This window comes from Dicentrarchus labrax, unplaced genomic scaffold, assembly GCF_905237075.1.
Source record: "Dicentrarchus labrax unplaced genomic scaffold, dlabrax2021, whole genome shotgun sequence".
NCBI classification, from domain to species: domain Eukaryota; kingdom Metazoa; phylum Chordata; class Actinopteri; family Moronidae; genus Dicentrarchus; species Dicentrarchus labrax.
In genome coordinates, this window is record NW_026136719.1 from 24,943,210 (window position 1) to 24,970,582 (window position 27,373).

The following is a 27,373-nucleotide window of genomic DNA, read 5'->3' on the forward strand; positions in this document are numbered from 1 at the left end:
AAGCTTCTAAAGGTATCAGAGAATATCTTCTCTCGTGTCCTTTTGAGAGGTTATGTCTTGCAAAGGTTGACTATGAACAAGGGGGAAAAAAATGAAAATACTTACTTGCCAACCATCGCTAAATATATAAGCATGCATGATTTTGAACTGACAATGTTTAATTTTGGAACAAAATTGTTCAAATGTCACATGACACTGCAGAATGCACAGGAAGTGGTTCATTGTAGTTTACTGTTGCAGCTGTCTGTAGGTGTAGCCAATAAAAGGATAGGCGCCCGACCAGGGTTTCACAAGGTACTGTGGAGGTTGCCTATGGGTGTCACATTGCCTATTACCATGAAAATAATCACCCTTTTTCTATGTAAGTACATTGACAACTGATATTTTTATTATTTGTATTTATAATCGAGTGAACCTTTGTGTGCAAGTATAAGGAGAAAGGATCAATTTCATTTTTGTTTTTCTTCAAGGTGCTCTTGCACATCAAGTCGCAAGCGAAACTAATGGTGAGCTCTCTATCATGAGATGACATCTGTGTGCTGTATTCCTAATGTGATTTCATTGCATTGTATCATTTATCAATACAATGTATGTCTCTGTCAAATCAATGTTACAGATATTTTTCCTGCGAAGATCCTGACCCAACAGAAATCTTTAAGCGAGAATAGTGACCTCTACGTTATCTGCAGCACATTTGGGTTGAAGAAACAGACCGAGGTGTATGTTTATTTATGTAGGAATGATGTTGGAATGATTAAACATATCCAGAAGAAAGAACATAATGATACCACCTTCATCATAAACAGAGTCAGTCTTAATCACAGTGGAAATTACAGCTGTGTTTACTCAACACGTGGTTATTCGCCTCCCGAAGTAACCAAGAAAGCATGCAACCCCATAGAGATTCTGGTTATAGGTAAGGATTTTCATTCCTATAAAAACATTATGTCACTGTTATTTCCCTCCACTCATTTTGTCCTTCTGCCGAACAGCCAATTTTCTCCCTGCAGATATTTCAGTAGCCGGGCCGTTGGCTGTCAGTGAGGGAGACGATGTTGAATTCAGCTGTACTGTGTCTGAAACCCTGCAAACACTGGGTGGATGTCAATTGATCCATTCTTACCTTAAGAGGAATGAGCTCATCCTCCAAGTGCAAACATTTAATGTCACACAGATGGAGGCGACTTTCACCATCCAAGACGCAGTCACGAGGGACTCGGGTAATTACAGCTGTGTGGTGCTGCCATCTAAATGCATCCAAAAGCATGAGAAAACACTCTATGGAAATAACGCAGTATCACTCGAGGTCAAAGGTGAGGGTGTCAGCAACTCGTGATTAGAAAGTGCAACAGAGGCATCTAGAAAAAAATGAAATTAGTTATTCAGATTTTTATTTTTGAAATGATTAAACATATTTATTGAAATACAACCATGTTCTTCATGTTGGGGCTGACATGTCTGTTCTGCTCTCCAGAGAGTTTGTTTCTCCGAGTGATTGTCTCTTGTGGAGTGATAAGCATGATGATAACACTGGGTCTGTGCCTGTGGTGCATCAACAAACCAGGTCAGATGACTGGAGGCAAATCACTCAATTTTAAAGTTCAAATTTTGAATTGTACTTTGGTTCTCCTGTCCTACTGTTACTAATTGATAAAAGAAATGCTTATACATCTCTATGAATTATATTTCCTCAGTGTCTTTAGATATACATTTATGATCCTGATCATACCGAATGCATGGTTTACTTCATTTCACATTTATTCTTTTTTTCTATTTCAACAGGCGGCTTAGCTTTGTGTAATCAACGGTGAGTGTTAATCCAAAAGAGCAGTGGCAAACCTATTAACAGATAGCATAGCCTCATAAACTGGGAGTCACTTGGAGTTTATTTTTTCTCTGTTATTTGTGCTAGACTAGATGCAGGATATTTACACAGGGATCTAAAATATTCTGGATGCACAACTGAACAATCAAATGATGCTGGGCTGATTGAAGGGTTTGCATATACAGTATATCTTGAATTGTGTTTTCTTACAGTGCACCAAGTGAGCAGGCAAATATAGACATGCTGGAGGAACAGCAGGAGCAGACAGAAGAGGGTCTGGAAGCACAAGATGGTATGTTGAAATTGGAATTACAGTAAAGGCATACTCTGGGGAGACTGCAATGAAATTACCTATGATGACTTAGAAAGAAAACACAATCTAGCTACAATATGGTCTGGGCAAATACCTCCCTAGTTATTATTTTTTTCTCTTTACTTTTTTTCTCTAATGCTTCAGATATTTTCATGTGTATGTCTCTCTTCTCTCTTTTACAATATTTTCTTTTTCAATTATCAGGAGATTCTTTCAGCACCGAGGAAGAAGAAGGGTACGAATAAAAAACTATTCTAATACAAATCCTTACTTTATATTAAATCATGTGGGGAGTAATGCTTGCTAAAATATGCGTGGTATATTAAAAAGCTATAATGTTCTAAACTCTGAGAAATAATGCAATTTGTTAAATGAAACTGACCTCTGTTACTGAAAGAGGAAACATTCAAATATGAACTGAACATTTTCACTCACTTTGACTTATATTTTAAAAGTTTACTTTTACAGTTCATCTTGAGAAAGAAAAGATAAGTACAATGGATTTAAATAAAATCTTTCCAAATACATAAACCATAAACTTACTTTTCACAAAAGACTTGCTGCAACATCGTTAATGGTGCACAATTCTTAACAACAACACTATATTATTATTATTATTATTATTATTATTATTATTATTATTATTATTCATTGGCTACATTTTCTCAGGTATCAGAATGTTGTGAATGCTGAGGACAGCACTTACTCTGATGGTTTGGAGGGAGTGTACAGTGTTGCAGGTAAGTGATGAACTACTTTGTTCTATTAGAGGTTTTTATTCTCTATTGAAGGTCATATTCAAGACTATGATTTCTAACATGCAGATGACAGTGAGAATGACTACGATGACAGTGATCACATGTGTGCCAACTAATACATTTTGATTGATAAAGGTACTGTAAAATGTTTAGTTATCATTATAATGAAGGGGCAGAGTCACTCATTTGTTTTTATTGTTTGGATGCTTTGTTTCTCTTTGCATACAAAGCTCAATAACAAGACAACATGGGCAGAAAGATTATAAAAAGAATAAAACATGTCATAAAGTCAACTGGTTAGAAGGCATTACATAGTATGATGCTGCCTGGTTCAGCAGAGCAGGTTTGTCTATCAGTTAGTTCAGTGCATGTTACAGGAAAACCTCATCTTAATTTGTTACAATAGGACAGACCTGAATAGCATTTTGTGGTTAGCTTTCTGACTCACAAGGGCCAATTCTCTCATGACAAATTAAAATAATAACCAAGAAAAAATGCACGCCATCTAACTTTGAACTTCTCAACCACAGATGATTCACCTGCAAGATCAAGTTCAACACATGTGTATGCCAGGTCCTCCAAATATAAATGTTAATTTATAATATGTTAATCGGATTTTATTGTCGGATACATGAATAACTGTAACGCACCCCTGCTTTGTTCTGTCTGTGTCACATTTCATTAAGGTAAGGTAATGTTAAAATGTATAGTGAATGAAGAAGGAACATTTGAACTCCATTATTAGCCTGATCAGTAGTATATGTGGAGGAGGAACTGCTCCTTGTGGTCAAGGGTAAAAGAATGTCCTCATACATTAAATTTTTACATGGATCCTTTCTTTGTTGCAGAAGGTTTCAATTTATTTTTGCCTAATAAATGAAATTAGTGTGTTCCTGCCCCTTTGTGCAATCAGTGCTTTAAAGAATGTACTACAGTTTGTTTTCAATAACAAACACTGCAAGTGTTGTTGTAGTGATTGACTGTACTTTGTAATAAACAGTATAGAAAACAAATCTCTCTATTTAACATTTAATCGCATTTGTTCATTGATGTTAATACTGTCCAAACATGTAAAGCATATGATAATATAACTAAAACTGAAATAAATGGCTGATTTTGTTAAATCAGATATTTGAAATATACTTGGACATACTGTATATGAAAACCATTTAAGAAGAGCCTGATCAATGGTGGAAAAGCACTCTACCTTTACTTCAGTAAAAGTATCTGTACCACAATCTAAAATTCTACTTAGGTAAAGAGTACAGAAGTAGCTAAATGTAGGCCACTGGAAAATATAAATGGTAAAAGGTTCTGGAGGGGAAAAAAGCCCTCCTGAGTGCTACATTATTATACTTTAATTTCTAGATTAATACTGATGCATCAATGCAAAAACATTTTCCTTTTGTTGAATAAAAAAGATCTGCTAAACAAATCTGTATTATTTGATTATTTGTGAAACATTGGATAATTTTACTTCCATAGTCCTCAAACACTTCTTTAAATTATACCATGTTTAGTATGTGCCAAGTAAATGTAGTTCTGATGACTACAGCTACAGAATAAAAGCTTAATTACTTACGTTGTTTTAACTAAAAATTAAAAATAGAAATATTCAGTCTTGCCATTATCAAATTATAGACTAAACACTCGTAGATTTCTTTAAAGAGGTTTAAATAAATGTATTTATTTATTTTGAGGCTTTGGGTTTAGGAACACTACATAGGCATGTGGGGATTAGGGTCTGTGTATGAAGAGGAGATTTAACTAAACACAGCATCAAAAGGGTCTTACCCAATATCCATGTTACACATTGATAATGAATTGCACTTTCCCCCTCTGTCTTTGTTTTCTCTTTTTGTAATGATTAGACACTGTCTAATCAGTAATCTATAGTAGCTGCCTGCACCCACTTTTACCCGAGTGTACCCTTAGGAAAGTTTAACCAAAGAGTTCAATGACCGTATCCGATAAGAAAAGCACTCAATCACTAGCACTGACTGTAATGACTTAGCATGTTCTTTAGCTGATGAGCTACCACTCAAGAGGAGCATCCAGTATATTTGTCACTGCTGCTTTCCTCCCGTCTCTTATTAGTGCTGCAGCTCCTGTGGGAAATACAAGGAGGAGCTGATGTAAAGAATGAAGTTACTACTTTGTCATCAAAAATAGGGAGCAGATGTGTGCAGTGCCGCACACTGAGAGCCATGTTAACCTTTTTGTTTTGCTTGCTATGCAGTTTTTCACTGTAATTTCCATTCTGAACATGTGAAGTCATCATGAGAATTTCCTTTGGAGGAAAACCTATCCCCAAGATTGAAAATGTAATAAAATTGTATCTTATTATGAGTGATTGTAGTATTGCCAGCCTGCATTGAAAAACAAACTTGTAATCACATAGCAAAGTTCTCTGTTAACTTCTAGTCAGCACTTCTAAATGCTTGCTGTGCCTGCTAAACTTGAATCTGGATTATGTATGTCACACTGGTTTTCACCCTGCCCTTCCTTGGAAAGGGGTTGGCCTGTTCTCATTTTTACATGGCTTATCCTTCATGAAAAAAGAAAGAACAAATTCTTGTTATTCAGTGAATGCTCAGATATGCAACCCAACCATATTTCCCCTGCTGCACCTCAGGGGGGATTAGCCAGTGGACATATCTGTTTTATGGTTGAATTTTTGTTTCATGGAAATTTGAAAAAATTGATGCTATTGAAGCAGGCTTTACATTCAGAAATAATTCAGACTTGTGACAGATAGTGATTTAAATTACCTCTATTTTCAGTTAATTGATCCTAAACATGTTATGTAGAAAGAGCAGCACAGAGTTATAGAATTGTATTCATTCATTTTCCATTTGTTTTCCTTATCGAGCATTTACCAAGACATACACTCCGGAAAAACACAAGATGGAGAATAATAATCACTGCAACAGTCGTCAGAAAAGACAGAACTACATCCACAGAGTGGTAGATATACCAGGGCAGTCTGTAAGACACTGCTTTCAGGTGGGCTGCACCTTTGTGTCTCATGACAAACTCTATCCAGAAGAGGGCGTTATCCAGGGGCTTTATTGGCTGATCTCGGTGCAGTGTGGAGAGTCTCTGCATGTTGAATCTGTAGGAGGGCTCATTCAGGACTTCCTGTATGGCCTTCAGGAAGTTGTTGTTTTTGTCCACTGTGGCTAATGCAAGAATCTGAGCTGCTCCTCTCTGTTTCAGACGCAGCAGGTTGTCGTATTGGTCGAAAAACACAGGCAGACCCACAACTGGGACTCCGTGATAAATAGCCTCTTGCACGCCATTTGTTCCTCCATGAGCCACAAATAGTTTTATCTTAGGGTGTCCTAAAAGATCATTCTGTGGCATCCAGTCAACTATTAAAGTGTTGTTGCCCAGAGTTGCGGGTCTGTCCCCTTTATGCCTCCAGATCACTTTCTGAGGTAACTGAGCAAAAGTAGCAGCGACCTTGTTTGTTATATCAGCAGGAAGTTCACTCACAAAAGTCCCCAGAGACATGATGATGACTCCATGCTCTCCAGAACTCTGAACAAACTCCTCCAGGTGTTCAGGTAGAGGTTTGGCAGGTTTACACTGGAACCCTCCTATGTAGACAACATTAGGCATGGTGGGACGAGGAAACTCAAACACAAAGTCCGCTCTCATGAGCCACAGATCTGCTCCCTGTAATAAGTTACGATATCTGACTTCTGGGCCGAAAAACTTATCACAAACAGCTTGATACTGAGGGCTGATTAAAAATCCATCCTGAAATTGCCAAATGGCATAGAAAATTAGATTTTTGACTCTTTGTATGAAAGTCATTTTGTCTGTCAGTCCTGAGCCAGTCATTGGGATATAAGATAAAGGAGAAGGTGCAAGGGCCAGATGTCCCTCTCCGCTAGTTGTCCATCGCACGTTATAGACCAGAGGTACTTTAAGAGCGTGAGCCAACATTATACCTGCACCCCATGCCGGGTCAGTAAGGACCAAGTCATACTTACTCTCCTTTAAACTATTCATTAAGTCTTTATCTGTAAACATCTTAGTAGCCATTTTGCACATTATTCTATGCATGTTAAACATTGCACTAAACATCTCAAGCTGCAAACTGGCAAAGCTCAAAAATGAGCTCTCTCCCCTTTCTATATCAAAGATCTTTATCAGGATCGGGTTGATAAAGTCATGATTAAAGGCTTCAGAGACTGGAACTGTGATTGTCTTGTAATGTGGAAATCCGTCCTGGATGTACCAGCTTTGATTGGTTCGTACCACATCAACAGAGTGTCCTTGAGAGTGAAGAGCTTTGATCATGATGTCCATGTTCACCCAGTGGCTTCCTTCTAAAGGAACAATCAAAATCTTCCCTCCATGACAAACTCTCCATGACAAGAACACCATAGATAATAAGAGAAGAAAAGTTGCATTTCCTTGGGGGAGCATCTTTAATCTAAAAGGAAGTAAACAAATAAATCTTCATGCTTAATCACTCTGGATAAGAAAACTAACAATAATACATTTAAATAACACTTTTTTACATTACTGTGATATAAAATTACATGCAAGGTTGATATGTAACATACCTGTTTTACATGAAGTAGGTCCGGGCATGCATGTGCTCAGATGTCAGAGTGAAACACCAAAGATCCCACTGAATGCTCAACTCCAAATTCCAGGAAAGCTTACATAAGTGGATTACAGATAAGCTGTTATTTGGACTTTTTTCTTCTAGATTGGACAACAAGGGGGCCCCTTTGTTGAAGCTGTTGACAGAAATGTCTTAAAGTTGCTTATTAGTACCCCCCTATGTGAATTCTTATCCTTATATGAAGTAGCATGTCGCCGTCAGTGTTTCATATTTATAATCAACAACAAGCTCTTTTTAGTGGAGGATTTTCAACAAAAAAAAATTCCCAATTAAGATTGACAGCCTTTGATCCTTCGTGAAAAAGCCATGGTGGTATATATAAATAATATAATAATATAATAAATAGTGTTGTTTTCCTCAGATCAAAATAAGCAGCCTACTATTACCAGAGTGCACTCTTATTTTAGGTTCAACCAGAGAGTTCAATGGCTATATCTGATAAGAAAAGGCACTCCATCAGTAGCACTGACTGCAATAAAGACTGCATTTATTTTTGCCTCTGAGTAAATGACTAATCAAATATACAGATGTGAATTGAATGTACTGGGGTTTATTTCCACCTCAGAAGTTCTCCACTGTTTTGAATTCCATGCAAAAACTTTTTTCTATGAAGAGGGCTGGTATGAAGTAAGTGACTGAGCCAAGAAACAAATGAAAATGAGCCTTCACTTTCTGCTAGACTCTTCTGAATTTTTACTCCCTTTATTCTTCTCATCCATCTTTGTTTGGTTTAAATAAGACAAAAATGCCTTACATTTTTTACAGTGTTTGTTTTTGTTTATCATTTTATATTTTATAAATTTATAATCTCTCTATATTGAGTGTAGAAGTAACTTTAATGTCCACATTCCATGGTTACCATGTCCATGCTGATGGTGCCTTTGTTGATTTTTTCAGCTGTAATGTCAAGACATGGCCATACAGGGGCAGTGCAGGCTCAACAGAGGCTGTGCCGCTCAGCTGCTGGAGTACAGAGAGACTTCCTGGTTCTTGCAAATGTGGATGGAAGTGTAGTGAAAATACGGCTCCTTTATTACATTTCTCGAAATGACATCATCTGCATGCACATCAATCAAATAACAAGACAGTTTTGGAGTTGTCACAGGACCTATGTTTCACATTTGATGGAGGTACGTCTGTGCTAAGCTACAGTAGGCTAAAACATCCTGGACCCACAGTATCTCTGTCCTGATCTTTTACCAAGATTTGTCTTACAGGCCTAATAAACAATGTGGGATTTTTCCTCAGGCTAAAAGGAACTATTGCCTTAGAAATTAAAGTCCTGGCAAGAATCTCTCCTTCCCACGCACAGCCTAGTAGAGTGAAGAGAGAAACTATTAAACCAGGTCTGTCCCTAAATAGTAGTGTCTGACTTGTGTGCACTTCTCCAGAAACTTTAAGAACTTTACAGACTGATGCTTATGCCAGGATATGTTAGGGTGATTTATGAAAATAGAACTTCGGAAAATCAAAGTTGAACAACCCATTTTATTTGAATTATACCCCATCAAGGTGTATTGGATTTAATTGAATTTAATTGGTATTTATCCTGTAACTGGCATAAGGGTCGTTAGTGAGGCATTCATCCTAAATGATCCTGTGAGAACATGTTTTATTGACAGTTTGTATCTATGAATCTCTGCCAGACCAAAAGATACATTTCCACTCTTTGATGCCAGCAATTATAGTTCGTGAAATGAATGTATTGAAATTTATTGATGAATGAAATGTGGGCAAATATGCCTTTTTCATCATATGTAGTACATCAGTCGAGTCTTTTCATTTACATTTAAACAAAGTCAATTGTCTCAAATTCAAAGTCTCTCTAAAACAAAAAAAAACATGTCTCTGTTAGATATACTCAGCAAACGAGGTCCCCAGTCTGTAGCTTGATCTCGGGCCCAGCTGTGGCTTACAGAGTGATGGTGGATAAGTAGAGCAGGACCGTATCTGAGCTGTTATCTCAGTATCTCAGTCAGTCAATCTCAAATAAGACCCATAATGAGCTGTTAATGTACTTTGCCTCTACTAGTGGTTGGTTGAACGGTGGTTCTTAGAGGGTACTTCCAGCATGGTTAGGGACGATGATGTTGGCCCATTTGTAAATAACCGGAATGAAGAGGAGAGCAGAGCCCAGAATCGACACCAGGAGGAAGGCCCACAGAAACATTCTGTCTAAAACCTGGGCTACAAACTTCCAGTCTTGTACCACCTGAAACAAAAAGGACACACAAGTCAGTCTCTAGATACATACTTAATAGTCATGCATACGCCAGACTTGGATCATCTATGTGGCGAGTGAGTAACATACAGTATTCCTTCTCTTGAGGTTTTATTACAGCCTTTGTCATAATGTTGTTTTGTTTAATATCAGAAAAAAGTATGGGGTCAAAACCGATTGCTGTTAACCATTTTAATTACTACTTATGGATATACAAAAACACAAAATCCCAAATACTTACCTCTCTGACTTCATTTTCTTTAACCACATGCATGGTTATGTAGCGAATAGAATCCAAAGCTGCTTGTAGGTTATGTCTGGTGTAGAGGAGAGATGTCAGTTCAGGTGCTGAGTCCTTCAGATCTCCTGTTCTGGCCACTCCACCTGTGGCGTAACGGTCCACATGGCTGCGCATACACAGCAGCTTAGGCAGCCGATGCAGGAAAATCCTCCTCACCCAGGGTGCCATGCCATGATGTGTAGAAGAGGAGCGATGGTGGATGTTGATGGCGAAGACAGTGATGATAATGGAGAGCGTGACAAAGATCATGGTGAAGACCAGGTACTCCCCAATGAGAGGGATAGCCTTCGAAGAGGAGGGGATGATCTCCTCAATGACCAGGAGGAAAACTGTGAGCGACACCAGAACTGAGGTGCAGAGAGAGATCTTCTCACCGCCGTTAGATGGCAGATAGAAGACAAGGATAGTGAGGAAGGAGAGGCCAATGCAGGGGATGATGAGGAAGAGGGTGTAGAAAAGAGGCAGCCTGCGGATGATGAAGAAGTAGGTGATGGTGGGATAGGAAGAGCTGCCATCTGTCCTAAGACTGCGGCTGCCTGTGGCCTTCACTATCTCCCATTCACCGTTGTCAAAATAGTCCCGCTTGTCCACATGGAAGTCCTCCAGAATTATGTCCACCTGTTAAATACAGAGTGAAATCTTCTGTCAAACACTGGTCATGACTAACACTAATATACTGAGCATGTACTGTGGAGTAGAGACTCACCTGGGAGCCGTCATATGTCCAGGAGCCAAACTTCATTGAACAGTTCTGGAGATCAAAAGGGAAGAAGGTGACATCAATGGTGCAGGCAGACTTGTAATTGGCTGGTGGTGTCCATGATATGGTTCCATCATACTTAACAACGGCCTTGGTGACTGTACCTTCAAAACGCCCATCTGAACTGTTAAAAAAAATAACATTAGCTTATATAATAGTCAAGTGAACTTCCATTTCATTTCATCTGTCAGTATATCAGTATGACGATCCTATACATTTTGGAAAATATCAAATGCTTGACATCCATGTAATTCCCTTCCATATATATGTTGACACATACTTATCATAAAGAACAACGTCAGGGAGCCAGATCCTGTCAGAGGGGACTCGGATAATTGTGATGCCCAGATAGTCGTCAGGGTTCCATCTGAGTTTCATGTCAATCCACTCCTACATACAGGAAACATTGAAAGTGTAATAAAAACTCATTTTTGGAAAAATATGCTCATTTGCGAGAATTCAGTATTGATGACACTCACTCATGTCTGTACACTAAGAAGCTTCAGCCAGTAGACATGTGACTGGTATCAATCTTCTCATCTAACTTTCAGCAAGAAGCAAATAAGCGTATTTTCCAAGATGTCAAATGTTTCGTTTAAATTGGTATACTCTGTATGTGCTTTTTGCAAGCATGCAATATTTCTCCCAGCTCCAGAGGAGAATACATATAAAGCAAATACAGCAAAATGTACTGTCATTAGATTGCTAACAAGCAAATCTATTTGATTTGGCTTAGACTTCCTATACATGGTAGTAGTCTGGAGGGTAGCCAGTATGTGAAACAATACAGTATTAATTTTCTAAATCAAAAAGGTGACCTCCGAATTAAGGAGATAAGATACAATTACAAAATCTGACATTCTTTCCCCTCTGCAAATGACATCTGTGATAGATAGACATCGCTATTGGGGCCGCTGCCCTTCCAGTTTCCCATTTGCATGATGCAATCCATCACTGTGAAAGGGGGCAACTGACCTGAATGAGTCTGGTCTGTGGGGATAATCCATAAGATACATGACAGGACACTCAACATCATGAATAAGGCTGACAAGAGCAGGTAGGGGAGGAGGCGGCTTGTGGAGAAAGGTGCGTGGGCACAGGGCTGAAAGGACTCATATAGGCTGGTGACACACTGGTGAAATGCCACTAGATCAGATTAAAAAGGGTTGTGGAGAGCCTGACTGGTTGTCTAAATGTCATGTATGCCAGAGTTTGCTATAAAGTATTTCCACAGCCATAAAGTAACAGTAAAAGCCATACACTAACAACATAGCCTTCATGTTTACTGATGATGGTGAAATGTAATGCTGCATCAGTTGCATAGGTTAGATGTATAGCTCTACTTGCCTGTTTCATCCACACATTGGTGGTCATTCGCTGATTTTTTTCATCCTAGAATGGTGAAACAACAAACCAGTTCAAATTTCCATTTAAAAAGTAGCTGAGTTGAAACATCTTGCAACAATTTAAATGTAGTAGTATTCTGTCTTTCAGCCCTACTAAGTTGTACATTCATGTAGTCTACTGTTGTTAACACCTCAGTTGCACAATGTTTTAAAGAGTTCGGTCTAGACCTGCTCTATTTGAAAAGTGTCCTGAGATAACTTCTGTTATGAATTGGCGCTATACAAATAAAATTGAATTGAAAATTGAATTGAATTCATAAACAATATCAATGACCAGTCCTTTTCTATCCTCACCACATCAACTAGCTGGGAGATGGCCAGTCCAAACTTCACACGGATCGTCTGGTTTAGGTATTCCACTGGGCGAACCCATTTCTGGTAGTTTCCAAAGAGGTATTTGAACAGCTTATCCTCTGCTTTTGCGTAGGAGGAGAGTTTTGGAACCCCTAAAAGGTGTGAAAAGACAAAAAGGTTGAAAAGAAAAATCTAACTTGTAGATAATTCAGCAATTTTTTGATTTCTTCAGTAGTTCCATGTAGACCATGCTCTCAAAGAGCACTGCATTCCCCTCTCTGACCTCACTACAGTGTTTGTGTCTAGAGTTTCTGGATATTATTATTATTCTCTGTGGTAAAGCTTGGGTTTCACAAGACAGAGAAACCAAAGCTTTGACGCAAACACACACTGAATATATACAATGGTATTTAGAGTCCTTAAAATGTATAATGTATGAAAGGACTCATGAATTACAAAATTATTAGATTTGACACCTGTCTGCTATTCATCAGTAACAGAGATAGCAGGCAACCTTTACCCAGTTTCTGTAATGGAGCCATTATGAAAAAAGGATATGTAGCAGTGATGAGGGGAGTGTATTCAGTGTTGGGTTAGTAAGTTTTTATATCATTTAGCTGCTTACTGTCAACTAGAGCCAACATAATCTCTCTTAAATTAAATACATTTCTCTTAGTGATGTACACTAGTATCCAGCTACCAGTCAGGATTTCCAGTGTCTTTATTTTGGCAGTTATTACATCAAAACAATCCATTAGACAAAGATGTATTGAATAATTTTAAACTTCCTATTTACTGCATGTCCTTCCTCTATTATCACAGTAAGAAACTGATGTGCCTAGTTATCTGTTTTGCACGGTGACTCATACGTGTTGGTGACTGTAAATAATGCAGGCACCCTCAGTTCAAGGGTCATCATTATGAAATCACTGCTTACCACTGGGTCTTTGGAGAATACGTGTAAATGTAATAAAAGGTAAATAAAGGGTACTGTAAATGGGACAAATGTCAAAAAGGTCAAGAGCAAAGCGTCAAAACAAAACTTAGCGGTAGCGATAAAGGAGTAGTTGTATGTTCACAGCAAAATGTGTCCAGATGTTTCTTGGACTGACATGTAACAAAGTGCTGATTTTAATAAAACATTGCCCTTTCAAATATATGAAGTGCAGATACAAGATGAGTATGACTGGCCACTTTTTCTGAGTTTTATATTGCAGTGACGCTGTTTTAATCCCAGTCAATCTGGTGTATTGTTTTTCTGAAGCATGGCTCCGCTACAGTGTAGAACATATTGATCACATTCTGAATTACACACATTTCATTTCATCCCGCCCTTTAAAGCATTAACCAACCCAGTTATAAACTCAATTTATGGATGGAGAATGTGGCTTGAAATCTACCACAAGACTGACCACAAATGTATGGTGTCACCCTCTCAGTGTGTGCAGATCAATAAAGACAAGGCTGCAACACCCTCAATCAATGACTGTGTGATAAGCAAATTTATCATCTTTTCACCATGTACCCACTATCACCGGCATCTTTCTTGACTTGAAAGCAAGCTGCAGAGTCTGCTGGATTTTATATGAATCTGTTTAAGCGTATGTTAAATGTAATGTGTAGAGTCAGGGAAATATTTATAGAAATAAGATCATGTATGTGCTATAAGGTAAAGAAAATGCTGATTTACACCTCATTGTAAAATTAATATTTAATGTTAAATCATTTCTGCATTTTCAAGGAGACCTGAGTCAATATTGGCTGCTATCTGCAGTGGGCAGCATGACAAACAGCAATTAAATATAAATGAAACATATAATATGCAATGGATGTAGACAGATGGCGGGATTACGATGAGACCAAACTAAGATTACATGTTGTGCCAAATATGCAAAAGTCAGCCTTTTCTGAAAGCTCAGATATATATAAGACTTGACCCTTCATTATACAGAAGTGCCTTAAAACCAAGCAAATATGGGCGCCTCACGTCAGCCTCAAGTGCTGTGATGTTATATTGTTAATACACACTAGTTTTCACTCTAACATGAACAATGCTGCTGTCTCACAACTGTGCTGAATTATGCAGTGAAGTGAATGCTCACCATGGGAATCTTTCCCATCATTCTGCACCATTTTCCTTGCTCTGTGCTATTGATTCTGCATTATATAGCATGGAAAACCAATGGTAAATCCCCATACAATTAAAAGGATGAGGTCCAACTTTTTCCTCCTCATAAGTTTTTGGTTAATGGCTTTCTGGACTTAAAGAGAAATTGTGGATGCTGAATTAAATTCCTCAGCTGTCTTTCACTTATTAGCTATTAGAAATGTACTGTTTATTCAATAGCTGGATAGTTTTCTTACTTTTGGTGCACTATTCTGAGCGCAGTTATCATGGCTTCCGTGCAGCTAAAATCAATTTCCAAAAAATGGAAATCAAACTGTAAAATTTGATATGAGAAGGTAAATGGTCACACTGACACCAATACTTTTTGTTTGGCTCTAACTTGGCAAGCTCTCTTCACCGACCATCTGCCAATTTCTACCTCTTTCTCTGCTTCTACATATCTGCTTGAGTCCATCTTATCTTTGATTATGCCATCTGTCATACTGAGGCTATTACATTCCACCTAGGTAATTTGATGAGGCATTCCCGGTCCTTAGGAAACTTACGCAGCGAGTGGCACAGGTGGCAGCAGCACAGCAGCGGCAGCAGCAGCAGCAGTGCGAGAGAGGTGGCTGCCCCTCCTGCTCTTAGCATCATATCAGAGGTGGCACTGGATCCACACAGCTGGTCCCTCTGGCATCACAGAGCTGGAAAATAAACATCAAGAAAGGTGGTTATTAAAAACATTAGCTTTTGTGTACACTGGGCAAAACAGCTGAGCTATTAGAGCATGGCTTTAATCATGCCTTTGGTTTAGGGTTCAAATCCCAAGGCAGCCGGTTCTCCTTTGGTAAAGCTACAGTTACAGATTTCAGTGAACAGGCTGTGTAAAGCAAAAGAAAACCCCATCCTGATGTCGTTCATACTAAATAACAAACTGCATTAATCACACACCTTTTATAAACAGCATCCTGCTCAAGCCAAGAATGCACCCTCCTCTCACCTTGCTAACCTGACCCTCTCCAATGCAATTCATTTCACACAGTAAGCATGCAAATGCTGTATACATACCTGCTCTGAGTCAATTCCATTAACACACGATCCAGAGTGGTGGTGCAGGCAGTGGGAGTCTTGACGACAGCGACAGTGCTGCTCTAACGCTCCTCCATTCCATGCAGGTTCCTTCTCTCGCCTCATACAGATGCTGCTTCCCTCCCTGCTGCCTCCAATTGTGAACAGGCAGGAGGGCACCCCTCCTCTTCCTTCAGTGAGCCCGCCCTGTATCCCCCAACCACCAACCCAACCCCCCCTCCCTTCTTCCCTTCCTCTCTAGCATTCTCATGGTCACTAATCATAGACAGGGACTGTCGCCCCCTCCATGCAGCCATCTCACTGCCTCTCCACAGCAGCATCAGGGAATGGGAAGAGCAACTCTGCCACTAAGATTCTACCTCTCATTTTCACAACAGTTAACTGCTTGTTATATGGTGTCCACAGCCACATATGATGACACATTTTGTACCTGTAATTCCCCTAATTTGCTCTGTATGTGTGAATGTGTGTGCTTCCATGGTGATAGCATAATGTGAAAGCCAGAGATGTTGTATGGGATGGGGGGGGGCAATCAATATCCAGCTTGTGTTGAAAAATCAATTTGCACAGTCACTTCTGAATATTTAGTTTTTTTGCTTTTTCTTTTGAAGAACAGATGGCCATATGTTATTAAAACATAATATTTTTATTAAAATATTATAAATGAATGCAAATATATTATAATATAAATACAAAGGTCAAAGTTTAAATTGCAATCTGTCTTTCGAATAAACATTGTTGAATAACTCATGTGATATAAAGGATTAAAGAAATTATGGCTAAGAATGACCAGCAAGGCTAAAACTGAATTAAAAGCCTTGGATAATACTTCAGACTACTGTCATTAATAAATTAAAGATCATTCCATGGCAATTTGTTCCTGAAGGAGCCTTTTAAGGCTTTCAAAACAAATCCTGTTGCAGCAATATAACTTGTTCTCTTTTCAATATTGCATGCATGGAACAATGTTCAATTTTACCAACTGTATATTGTATAAAATCTGAAAATGGGAATACACTGCAAACAGACAATGTAATATTAATACAAACATAAGACATGCAATAAAATATCCATGTAAAGAATTCAGCTTAAAAAAGAAATGCTGATATCAAATTGATTTTAATGTAAAAAATCCAACCATAGGTGTAATAAACATTTGAAAATAAAATATCAGCAAAAAGAAGCAGTAGCCTACACAAGGAATTATAGTTTCTAATTCTGCAACACCTTGTAGCCACAATTCTACAGCCAGGCAATAACAAGATGTGTGTGTCAATAATGGTAATTACATTTTATTGTCATCACTCAATGGAGGTTAGGCTACTTACCGGAGGCGGAAGGAGTGACTGAAGACAAGAAGGATTAACTTTCAGATGCTGTAACGCTGCCAACTCAGGGTCGCTGACAATTTGGGTTGTACTCTCAAATTATAGTAGTCAGTACAAAGACTGCACTGGAACAAAGCCAGAGAAAGCTGATACTAGCACAATTTAAATTCCATTTTGTGTGTAGATTGTAATCCTTTATTCATGCCAAGTAACAAACATTTAGTAGACAAGATCTCCATCTTGTCATCTTGTTTTTGGTCTAATAAGGTTGGGAGTCCGGTTAAATAAACATACTACTGCACATTACTTTGGAGTTTTGCCACATTACACAATGAGTAAACATAAGAGTTTACTGTCGCTAGGTACACCAGAACTGTTGTGAGGGATGTTTTTGTCAGTCCCACTGTTTTGAATTCAGCCCTGCACCGTCCACAGTTCTGCTTTAATAGTAGGAAGCAGACGTGCAGCACAGCCAAGAAAGATTTAATGTAAGTTTGTTATTTATAGATTTGTTTCTTGTATGTTAGTGATCTTGTCATAAGATCTGTAAATGTTTTGATATACAGAGCAAACCCACAGCCGTACTGGAAAACTGAAAAGTAAATATCTCAGGCCTGTTTTCTAGCTTTTGAAAGATAAATTTTATAATTTTACCAAATCAGGTTGATGACACATTTAAGGATCATGTGGTAAGGAAACTGAATGTGGTCTTTTTTCCTGAATTACTGCTGAGTGAGTTTGATACAAAACACATTTTTTCATTCAACAACACTAACCGCTCTGCTGACTGTTTTGTGAGATGTCTGTATGAATGTTTTTGCACATGTCACATATAATGTCTCCTAGTAAATCTTGTTGAAATGTTAATCAATCTGTTAGTAAATTACACTGTATGTGGTGCAAATATAAAACCCACTGTTATCTAAGTGACACACATCTTGCTATATATGTATACCACTTTTTCTTTGGCTTTGTATTTTATGATATCAGTAGTTCCATGAATGAATAAATACAAAAACTGAAGCCACAGGGCCATAAACACGTTTTGTACCATACACTCTGAATGCAATAATCTTGAATATATTCAACACAGAGTAGTTCAGAGTATGCCAACATATTGCTTCTTAATGTTAGTGTACTGATCAATCAGTAACTTTCTTATCAGTAGTGTCTCCATACAGAGTATTGCCTGTTAGTGGCTCCACCGCCATCCTAAACTGCTCCTCCGTTCAGGATTAAAGTCTGGACTTGCCAACTCTGGCAAATAACCGCTGTAAAAAAGCAGTTCTCTAACACTGTGACTTTTCCTGTGTGGAGTAAAAATACAGACTACATTAAGTAGAAATGCTTTGTAATGCTAGTATACTGTATGTTAATGAGATTGTGATGCTGACTTTGCTGCTCAGTCAGTTAAAATCGGGAAGATTGGTAAAGTATTTTGCAAAAAGTAATGCTTTCATACAAATGAGCTTTAACTGATGATTTAATTAACAGTGTGGGTGAAGGCAATCAGACCCAATGTATTCGACTGCAGATGTCTTCTAAGTGCAGTTAATTTACTTTAATTTACATCAAAGTGACTTTTACTAGAATATATTTATAGAACTTTTTTTTAATATATATATTTCTCGATAATATTTTTATCATAGTGCAAAAGATGGAGGTATACAAAGACATTATGAAGGTAGGAAATATTCAGTTGACTAAATTAAAAAAGAAAAGTGAGCCTATGTAGATTATCACAGTACATTTCTGCTGTAATGGCATTTTTTCACCTTGGTCCATTGATTGTCCATTGTTTTCCTTTCAGATGAGGCCGATCTATTGCTGCAGTGTTTTGCTGTTGCTTGCCCTCATTCCCACAGCCTGTCAAGGGGGCAACATCCTGGTCCTTCCTACTGAAGGCAGCCACTGGATAAACATGGATATCTTACTTCATGCTTTGCACTCAAGAGGACACAATATAACTATTCTGCGTTCCAGCAAAAGCTGGTACATCAAGGATAAATCTTCTTATTACGATACCTTTACAGTTGAAGTGGAGAGGAGCTTAGATCAGAAGTTCATAACAGAAATCATATCTAAGGTAATTGAATTTGAAAACTTTCTCCATGTGACTATAGGAATGTTCAGCACATTTGTTGAAGCACACACAAGCATAGGTGAATTTGTGTCAGCGATGCTAGGTGATCAAGAGTTGATGAGGAACTTGAAGCACAGCAAGTTTGACCTGGTGCTCACCGACCCCTGCTGGGGTGGTGGAGTGATTTTGGCCAAATATTTGAATCTCCCTTTGGTTTACAATGTTCGCTGGCTACTTGGTGGAGAGGGTCATCTTGCTATTGCTCCTTCACCTTTATCATATATTCCTATGACAGGATCTGGCTACACTAATAAGATGACCTTTTTTCAGAGAGTTATAAACATGGTTTTGAGTCTAGCAAATGATGTACAAAATCACCTGCTGGTTAAGCAAATATACCAGAAAATATGTGACAAATATCTTGGGCCCGATAATGACTATAACAAGCTAGTGCTTGATGCAGACCTTTGGCTCATGAGAGTGGACTTTGTGTTTGAGTTCCCTCGTCCCACCATGCCTAATGTAATCTATATGGGAGGGTTTCAGTGTAAACCTGCCAAACCTCTCCCTGAACACCTGGAGGATTTTGTGCAGAGTTCTGGAGAGCATGGAGTCATCATCATGTCTCTGGGGACTTTTGTGAGTGAACTTCCTGCTGATATAACAAACGAGGTCGCTGCTACTTTTGCTCAATTACCTCAGAAAGTGATCTGGAGGCATAAAGGGGACAGACCCACAACTCTGGGCAACAACACTTTAATAGTCGACTGGATGCCACAGAATGATCTTTTAGGACACCCTAAGATAAAACTATTTGTGGCTCATGGAGGAACAAATGGCGTGCAAGAGGCTATTTATCACGGAGTCCCAGTTGTGGGTCTGCCTGTGTTTTTCGACCAATACGACAACCTGCTGCGTCTGAAACAGAGAGGAGCAGCTCAGATTCTTACATTAGCCACAGTGGACAAAAACAACAACTTCCTGAAGGCCATACAGGAAGTCCTGAATGAGCCCTCCTACAGATTCAACATGCAGAGACTCTCCACACTGCACCGAGATCAGCCAATAAAGCCCCTGGATAACGCCCTCTTCTGGATAGAGTTTGTCATGAGACACAAAGGTGCAGCCCACCTGAAAGCAGTGTCTTACAGACTGCCCTGGTATATCTACCACTCTGTGGATGTCTTTTTGTTCCTGGCTGGAGCTGTGCTGCTTGTACTTTTAATCCTTTTCATTTTCATCAGGTGTTTTTACACTACAGTGTGTATACATAAAGTCAAACATGACTAATCCTTCAACAGATATACATTTTGTACATTAAACTTACAGAAATTTATACAACATCAGTATGAAAATAGATTTTGATTTAGCATTTTTACATTTTGTTCTTAAGCAATGGCATTAATTTTATGTACTGTATTTTAACAACTGTATTTGTATAAACTTAATACATTTTTCAAAACCAACACTGTACAAATAAACAAATGTAAATTGAGTTGTACTTGATTTGTCCCAGAGCGGATATTTATGCTTTGTATTCGACCCTTGTGCAAGAGCAATGGCAGGAGTGCTCCTAATAACAGTCTCTTTAGGCTCATGGGAACAAAGATAGACCACAGTTGTGTTTTAAAACCAGATAAACAGCTAAAATATGTTTTCAGATGCATTACTTCATGTTTATTCTGTGTGTAATGAGCCATTTTCAGTTATATATATACATATTTGTGTTTGTTTGTATTTTTACCTCCAACCAGCAGGTGGTGTATCTTTTGTTTAACATAACTGATGTAGATGCAAGAGGTCAGTGTAATCACCTTCAGGTGTTGCTGCTTTGTGTTGAGTGAGAGCTGCCAGTGCCAATGACCAATTTCTATTTATGGTCATTTAATGGGCAATCAAGTCATTTGAATCTGGGAACAACACATTTGTTTAACGTACTTGTGACATGCTGAGCCACAGACTGTGGCCATATACAGTTGGAACATTTTAAATGGAAACATTTGACAACACTGGAACAGAAAATGGTGAGCTAAAAAGAACTGAAATATTTATCTACGGTTTATTTATTGCAAGCACACGTCACCATTAAATCTCATAGTAACAACCTCTCATCTGTTTTCTAAGAGTAGATCATCTGTCATAGCAGCATGTTACACTTCCTTTAACATGAGTCATTTGAGTACAATAAACATTTTTCCCAAGAGGCGGGTCTCCACTTCAAGGATGTGCACAAGTTTATACAAGTACCATGAATATAGACTTGATCAACGCTTGCCTTTTATTACACACCTGTAGGACCTTGTCCTCGTCTTCCTCTACAAGAGACGCTTTATCAGTCTCTTGATTCAACGATCATCATATTATTTTGATTATGTTCCACCAGGAGAGTTTTCAAGGCCTCCTCTTTCCCCTTTAACTTTTTGACCCAGGAGGGGAGGTGAGACTCTGGCGCCGACAGTATCCTGCACCGAGAGCCTGGTTCTTTTCAGATTCTCAGATGGGATCTCTAGGTTTCAATTTGCTTTATCCTCTTCCACAGATCAGAACGACACCCTACACCTAAAGTGGATCGTGTGTGATACTTGAGTGCCCTTTTAGTTGTAAATTCCTATGGAATAGACATGGAGTGTGTTTGCATCTCCTTGATCTAAATTGTATCACCTCCAGAGAGAAACTCCTCTGGAATCCACATCTGGTATTCTGACACCCCTTCCTCTAAAGTGTAAATTACGATGTTTTCTTTTGATAGTGGACATTCCAATCTAGGAAGCAGTAACAACAGTTGCACGGATATAGATTTAGTTCTGTTATAGTATTATGTTAAAATTTCCTCTTCTCAAAATTAACAGATTGCCATCCAGCATGAGAAGATCGCAAATGTAATGTTTGTCTGATGTTTCTGTCTTCAGATTGGACTAAGTTACAAAATCATGTGTAAAATGCTTGAATGTGTGATGGAGCCACAGTGCCACCTTTTGGTAAGATTCTGGTATAGCGTAAGGTATCTTCAAAACAGATTTTGTTTTATAGTTGTGTATTATTCCAAACGGTAAATGCCTGACACACAATTTTATAACACGAATTAAGCTAACACTATATGAAATATGTACAATCCATTAGTGTTGTTTCATATGCATGTTTGTGACATTTTAACTAGGTCTGCTTTTATTTTTACATCAAGTAATTTCGATTATGTTATGTTAAAACATGTAAACTATGTATTGAGTCATGGTGGGTTCTGTGAATGGTGAATTAGGATTTCGAAACTTTAAAACACGATAGAAGTGAGTTAATAAAGTTACGAATATCGAAATATCGCTAAAGGAAGTGACGCGATTAGCCTTTCCGGATACGCCTCCAAACTAAAACATATATAATATAGACTCCGATATAACTTAGCTCTCTCTTACTTTTACATTCTCTCTTACTTTTACACTTCCAAACTCTCTTCTTAAATCTACGTTGGATCCATTCGTTATTTACTTTCGTTCTACTTTGATTTCGTACGTTATTTTACTTCGTTTGAGACACGTGTTGAATTTTTCCTCACGTAATAATTAGCGGCGCTGAAGTACTTTTAGTACTTTTATTTTGAAGGCTCAAGACACGAACACAGTTAATTCTTTTATAAGTTTTAGTTTATATATCTTGTCAAGTATTGTCGCCTGATTCACAGAAAGTGAATTTAGTTTAATTCTTGGACTTAGTGACTACAGAGGATTCGCAAGGCCAGCGTTTCGTCCTACAGTTATTTTAGACCAGAAGTTGGATTAGTTCATAATCAAAGCCAAAGACCAACCACTCTGAGGAACTTTTCTTAAGACATTGATCACAAGCCAAAAGGACATCACCGTGGTTGACCGCTCAAGGAGACGTATAAACGTTTCAGCCGGACAAAGACATTATCCTCCAGACTACCTGCCTCCAACGCACTCAAAGCGCCAAGCCGCGCTGGGCCTTGGACTGGAGCGCTTGCCACTGGTATCGGTGACGACACGTTCTTGGACCTGTGATTCTGAACAGCAGCCGAGCAGTACCAGCCGGAGGAGAAAGATCCTGAAGTCCCTCCATCTCTACAACAAAGTAGGCTGAAACCCACATACCCTGCCGGGGTCCCACACACTTCCCAAGAGTTGGTGTCTGTCTGTGACCTTTGATTCCCATAGTTTGAGCTTAGAAGAATTTTCGATTAGGGCCTCGTAGTCTTAAAATTTACTCCCGTAATATTCTAGGGTTACTGCCGTATCGCAAAATCCACCATCGCTCCTGAATCACCCAATATTAATAATTCATTTACTGTCCACATATTCTGTTATTTGTTGCTATTTGTTTACATTATCATTTCATGTTATTTACGCTTCATTAATTTAGTTAATAAACATATATAACCGTATGTCCTTGTCGGTGCAGGTTTGATTTGATGCGGGGAAATCGATGAATCGTGTAAAAGAAATCACTACTTCAGAAATATTGAGATTAAATATAGATTTTGAAATTTGATAAATTGATTTGATTAGATCTGTGGAATAATTTCCTCCGGATTATTCTAGTAGCTAAACAACGGAGGTGGTGCCCCATTTACGAGTGTATTATTAATCACTAGTGATTAAATACTAATAATAATGGAAAAAGTAGTGTATCCCCTACACACCCAAAACTCAGTAAGTTATGTTTTAAGTGTATGTGTCAATGTTTTGACTGTTGACTGAAGCTTTAGCTGAGTGTGGATTACTTTGGAGGAGGAGAAGGAGGAGTTTTACTTTATCAGTGAACTTCCTTAAAGTGTCGTTAGATACGCCACAACTGTCGTTAGGGGTGAGGCAAATGTTGCAACAGAAAAAAAGAGAAAGAAGAAAAGAAATCAGGAAGTGTTTTTGTCAGTCCCACTGTTTTGAATTCAGCCCTGCACAGTCCACAGTTCTGCTCTAACAGTAGGAGGCAGACGTGCAGCACAGCCAAGAAAGATTTAATGTAAGTTTGTTATTTATAGATTTGTTTCTTGTATGTTAGTGATCTTGTCATAAGATCTGTAAATGTTTTGTTATACAGAGCAAACCCACAGCCGTACTGGAAAACTTAAAAGTAAATATCTCAGGCCTGTTTTCTAGCTTTTGAAAGATAAATTTTATAATTTTACCAAATCAGGTTGATGACACATTTAAGGATCATGTGGTAAGGAAACTGAATGTGGTCTTTTTTTCCTGAATTACTGCTGAGTGAGTTTGATACAAAACACATTTTTTCATTCAACAACACTAACCGCTCTGCTGACTGTTTTGTGAGATGTCTGTATGAATGTTTTTGCACATGTCACATATAATGTCTCCTAGTAAATCTTGTTGAAATGTTAATCAATCTGTTAGTAAATTACACTGTATGTGGTGCAAATATAAAACCCACTGTTATCTAAGTGACACACATCTTGCTATATATGTATACCACTTTTTCTTTGGCTTTGTATTTTATGATATCAGTAGTTCCATGAATGAATAAATACAAAAACTGAAGCCACAGGGCCATAAACACGTTTTGTACCATACACTCTGAATGCAATAATCTTGAATATATTCAACACAGAGTAGTTCAGAGTATGCCAACATATTGCTTCTTAATGTTAGTGTACTGATCAATCAGTAACTTTCTTATCAGTAGTGTCTCCATACAGAGTATTGCCTGTTAGTGGCTCCACCGCCATCCTAAACTGCTCCTCCGTTCAGGATTAAAGTCTGGACTTGCCAACTCTGGCAAATAACCGCTGTAAAAAAGCAGTTCTCTAACACTGTGACTTTTCCTGTGTGGAGTAAAAATACAGACTACATTAAGTAGAAATGCTTTGTAATGCTAGTATACTGTATGTTAATGAGATTGTGATGCTGACTTTGCTGCTCAGTCAGTTAAAAGAGGAAGATTGGTAAAGTATTTTGCAAAAAGTAATGCTTTCATACAAATGAGCTTTAACTGATGATCTAATTAACAGTGTGGGTGAAGGCAATCAGACCCAATGTATTCGACTGCAGATGTCTTCTAAGTGCAGTTAATTTACTTTAATTTACATCAAAGTGACTTTTACTAGAATATATTTATAGAACTTTTTTTTAATATATATATTTCTCGATAATATTTTTATCATAGTGCAAAAGATGGAGGTATACAAAGACATTATGAAAGTAAGAAATATTCTATTCAGTATTCAGCTTGCAACTGCAAACATTTTGGGTTGACTAAGTTTAAAAAAGAAAAGTGAGCCTATGTAGATTATCACAGTACATTTCTGCTGTAATGGCATTTTTTCACCTTGGTCCATTGGTTGTCCATTGTTTTCCTTTCAGATGAGGCCGATCTATTGCTGCAGTGTTTTGCTGTTGCTTGCCCTCATTCCCACAGCCTGTCAAGGGGGCAACATCCTGGTCCTTCCTACTGAAGGCAGCCACTGGATAAACATGGATATCTTACTTCATGCTTTGCACTCAAGAGGACACAATATAACTATTCTGCGTTCCAGCAAAAGCTGGTACATCAAGGATAAATCTTCTTATTACGATACCTTTACAGTTGAAGTGGAGAGGAGCTTAGATCAGAAGTTCATAACAGAAATCATATCTAAGGTAATTGAATTTGAAAGGGGGTCTCTTCCCTTTGAGAACTTTCTCCATGTGACTATAGGAATGTTCAGCACATTTGTTGAAGCTCACACAAGCATAGGTGAATTTGTGTCAGCGATGCTAGGTGATCAAGAGTTGATGAGGAACTTGAAGCACAGCAAGTTTGACCTGGTGCTCACCGACCCCTGCTGGGGTGGTGGAGTGATTTTGGCCAAATATTTGAATCTCCCTTTGGTTTACAATGTTCGCTGGCTACTTGGTGGAGAGGGTCATCTTGCTATTGCTCCTTCACCTTTATCATATATTCCTATGACAGGATCTGGCTACACTAATAAGATGACCTTTTTTCAGAGAGTTATAAACATGGTTTTGAGTCTAGCAAATGATGTACAAAATCACCTGCTGGTTAAGCAAATATACCAGAAAATATGTGACAAATATCTTGGGCCCGATAATGACTATAACAAGCTAGTGCTTGATGCAGACCTTTGGCTCATGAGAGTGGACTTTGTGTTTGAGTTCCCTCGTCCCACCATGCCTAATGTAATCTATATGGGAGGGTTCCAGTGTAAACCTGCCAAACCTCTACCTGAACACCTGGAGGAGTTTGTGCAGAGTTCTGGAGAGCATGGAGTCATCATCATGTCTCTGGGGACTTTTGTGAGTGAACTTCCTGCTGATATAACAAACGAGGTCGCTGCTACTTTTGCTCAATTACCTCAGAAAGTGATCTGGAGGCATAAAGGGGACAGACCCGCAACTCTGGGCAACAACACTTTAATAGTCGACTGGATGCCACAGAATGATCTTTTAGGACACCCTAAAATAAAACTATTTGTGGCTCATGGAGGAACAAATGGCGTGCAAGAGGCTATTTATCACGGAGTCCCAGTTGTGGGTCTGCCTGTGTTTTTCGACCAATACGACAACCTGCTGCGTCTGAAACAGAGAGGAGCAGCTCAGATTCTTACATTAGCCACAGTGGACAAAAACAACAACTTCCTGAAGGCCATACAGGAAGTCCTGAATGAGCCCTCCTACAGATTCAACATGCAGAGACTCTCTACACTGCACCGAGATCAGCCAATAAAGCCCCTGGATAACGCCCTCTTCTGGATAGAGTTTGTCATGAGACACAAAGGTGCAGCCCACCTGAAAGCAGTGTCTTACAGACTGCCCTGGTATATCTACCACTCTGTGGATGTCTTTTTGTTCCTGGCTGGAGCTGTGCTGCTTGTACTTTTAATCCTTTTCATTTTCATCAGGTGTTTTTACACTACAGTGTGTATACATAAAGTCAAACATGACTAATCCTTCAACAGATATTCATTTTGTACATTCAATTTACAAAAATTAATACAACATCAATATGAAAATAGATTTTGATTTAGCATTTTTACATTTTGTTCTTAAGCAATGGCATTAATTTTATGTACTGTATTTTAACAACTATTTTTGTATAAACTTAATACATTTTTCAAAACCAACACTGTACAAATAAACAAATGTAAATTGAGTTGTACTTGATTTGTCCCAGAGCGGATATTTATGCTTTGTATTCGACCCTTGTGCAAGAGCAATGGCAGGAGTGCTCCTAATAACAGTCTCTTTAGGCTCATGGGAACAAAGATAGACCAC

At 38.4% G+C, this 27,373-nt stretch overlaps 5 protein-coding genes across 16 annotated transcripts; 3 read left to right on the forward strand and 2 right to left on the reverse strand.

Moving 5' to 3' along the window:
* The first annotated feature begins 285 nt into the window (after positions 1-285).
* Positions 286-3,909, forward strand: LOC127351813 (uncharacterized). Of its 5 annotated transcripts, XM_051379761.1 has the most exons (11): positions 286-361; positions 471-506; positions 617-916; positions 993-1,313; positions 1,475-1,564; positions 1,783-1,807; positions 2,038-2,117; positions 2,343-2,373; positions 2,808-2,878; positions 2,963-3,031; positions 3,427-3,909. In XM_051379761.1, exons 1-10 carry the CDS (start codon positions 313-315, stop codon positions 3,010-3,012), a joined length of 1,053 nt encoding a protein of 350 aa, XP_051235721.1. In that variant the 5' UTR covers positions 286-312; the 3' UTR covers positions 3,013-3,031; positions 3,427-3,909. The 5 variants fall into 5 exon arrangements, 4 of the variants coding, with proteins under 4 accessions (XP_051235721.1, XP_051235720.1, XP_051235719.1 ...); XR_007880953.1 differs by having other exon boundaries at positions 2,594-2,878; positions 2,963-3,909; XM_051379760.1 differs by having other exon boundaries at positions 2,963-3,909.
* Positions 3,910-4,563: 654 nt separating this feature from the next.
* Positions 4,564-7,976, reverse strand: LOC127351804 (UDP-glucuronosyltransferase 2C1-like). The gene is made up of 2 exons (XM_051379740.1): positions 7,477-7,976; positions 4,564-7,343 (listed from the first exon to the last, which is right to left on the reverse strand). Exon 2 carries the CDS (start codon positions 7,334-7,336, stop codon positions 5,741-5,743), a length of 1,596 nt encoding a protein of 531 aa, XP_051235700.1. The 5' UTR covers positions 7,337-7,343; positions 7,477-7,976; the 3' UTR covers positions 4,564-5,740.
* A 574-nt stretch (positions 7,977-8,550) lies between these two features.
* Positions 8,551-15,906, reverse strand: chrna5 (cholinergic receptor, nicotinic, alpha 5). Its single transcript, XM_051379753.1, has 8 exons — positions 15,702-15,906; positions 15,197-15,337; positions 12,524-12,675; positions 12,171-12,215; positions 11,104-11,213; positions 10,770-10,947; positions 10,004-10,681; positions 8,551-9,753 (listed from the first exon to the last, which is right to left on the reverse strand). The coding sequence occupies exons 2-8, from the start codon at positions 15,285-15,287 to the stop codon at positions 9,595-9,597; spliced, it is 1,413 nt and encodes a 470-aa protein (XP_051235713.1). The 5' UTR covers positions 15,288-15,337; positions 15,702-15,906; the 3' UTR covers positions 8,551-9,594.
* Positions 15,907-17,415: 1,509 nt separating this feature from the next.
* On the forward strand, positions 17,416-20,628 carry LOC127351805 (UDP-glucuronosyltransferase 2C1-like). Of its 3 annotated transcripts, XM_051379742.1 has the most exons (3): positions 17,438-17,538; positions 18,700-18,734; positions 18,861-20,628. In XM_051379742.1, the coding sequence occupies exons 2-3, from the start codon at positions 18,708-18,710 to the stop codon at positions 20,421-20,423; spliced, it is 1,590 nt and encodes a 529-aa protein (XP_051235702.1). In that variant the 5' UTR covers positions 17,438-17,538; positions 18,700-18,707; the 3' UTR covers positions 20,424-20,628. The 3 variants fall into 3 exon arrangements, with proteins under 3 accessions (XP_051235703.1, XP_051235702.1, XP_051235704.1); XM_051379743.1 differs by lacking the exon at positions 18,700-18,734 and having other exon boundaries at positions 17,416-17,538; XM_051379744.1 differs by lacking the exons at positions 17,438-17,538; positions 18,700-18,734 and adding an exon at positions 17,592-17,739.
* LOC127351803 (UDP-glucuronosyltransferase 2C1-like) lies at positions 17,416-27,251 on the forward strand. Of its 6 annotated transcripts, XM_051379733.1 has the most exons (3): positions 17,438-17,538; positions 18,700-18,734; positions 25,463-27,251. In XM_051379733.1, exons 2-3 carry the CDS (start codon positions 18,708-18,710, stop codon positions 27,044-27,046), a joined length of 1,611 nt encoding a protein of 536 aa, XP_051235693.1. In that variant the 5' UTR covers positions 17,438-17,538; positions 18,700-18,707; the 3' UTR covers positions 27,047-27,251. The 6 variants fall into 6 exon arrangements, with proteins under 6 accessions (XP_051235694.1, XP_051235693.1, XP_051235698.1 ...); XM_051379734.1 differs by lacking the exon at positions 18,700-18,734 and having other exon boundaries at positions 17,416-17,538; XM_051379738.1 differs by lacking the exons at positions 17,438-17,538; positions 18,700-18,734 and adding an exon at positions 17,592-17,739.
* Positions 27,252-27,373: the final 122 nt, after the last annotated feature.

Bases quoted from the DNA above. Each gene is read 5' to 3' on its own strand.
- LOC127351813 (XM_051379759.1), top strand. From the start codon at position 313: ATGGGTGTCACATTGCCTATTACCATGAAAATAATCACCCTTTTTCTA. The intron at 362-470 runs GTAAGTACATTG...TTTTTCTTCAAG, and splicing joins AATAATCACCCTTTTTCTAT to GTGCTCTTGCACATCAAGTC. The intron at 1,808-2,037 runs GTGAGTGTTAAT...GTTTTCTTACAG, and splicing joins TTAGCTTTGTGTAATCAACG to TGCACCAAGTGAGCAGGCAA.
- LOC127351804 (XM_051379740.1), bottom strand. From the start codon at position 7,336: ATGCTCCCCCAAGGAAATGCAACTTTTCTTCTCTTATTATCTATGGTG.
- chrna5 (XM_051379753.1), bottom strand. From the start codon at position 15,287: ATGATGCTAAGAGCAGGAGGGGCAGCCACCTCTCTCGCACTGCTGCTG. The intron at 12,216-12,523 runs GTGAGGATAGAA...TCACCATTCTAG, and splicing joins TCTCCCAGCTAGTTGATGTG to GATGAAAAAAATCAGCGAAT. The intron at 10,948-11,103 runs GTATGTGTCAAC...TTTTTTTAACAG, and splicing joins GACGTTGTTCTTTATGATAA to TTCAGATGGGCGTTTTGAAG.
- LOC127351803 (XM_051379733.1), top strand. From the start codon at position 18,708: ATGGAGGTATACAAAGACATTATGAAG. The intron at 18,735-25,462 runs GTAGGAAATATT...TTTTCCTTTCAG, and splicing joins TATACAAAGACATTATGAAG to ATGAGGCCGATCTATTGCTG.
- LOC127351805 (XM_051379742.1), top strand. From the start codon at position 18,708: ATGGAGGTATACAAAGACATTATGAAG. The intron at 18,735-18,860 runs GTAGGAAATATT...TTTTCCTTTCAG, and splicing joins TATACAAAGACATTATGAAG to ATGAGGCCGATCTATTGCTG.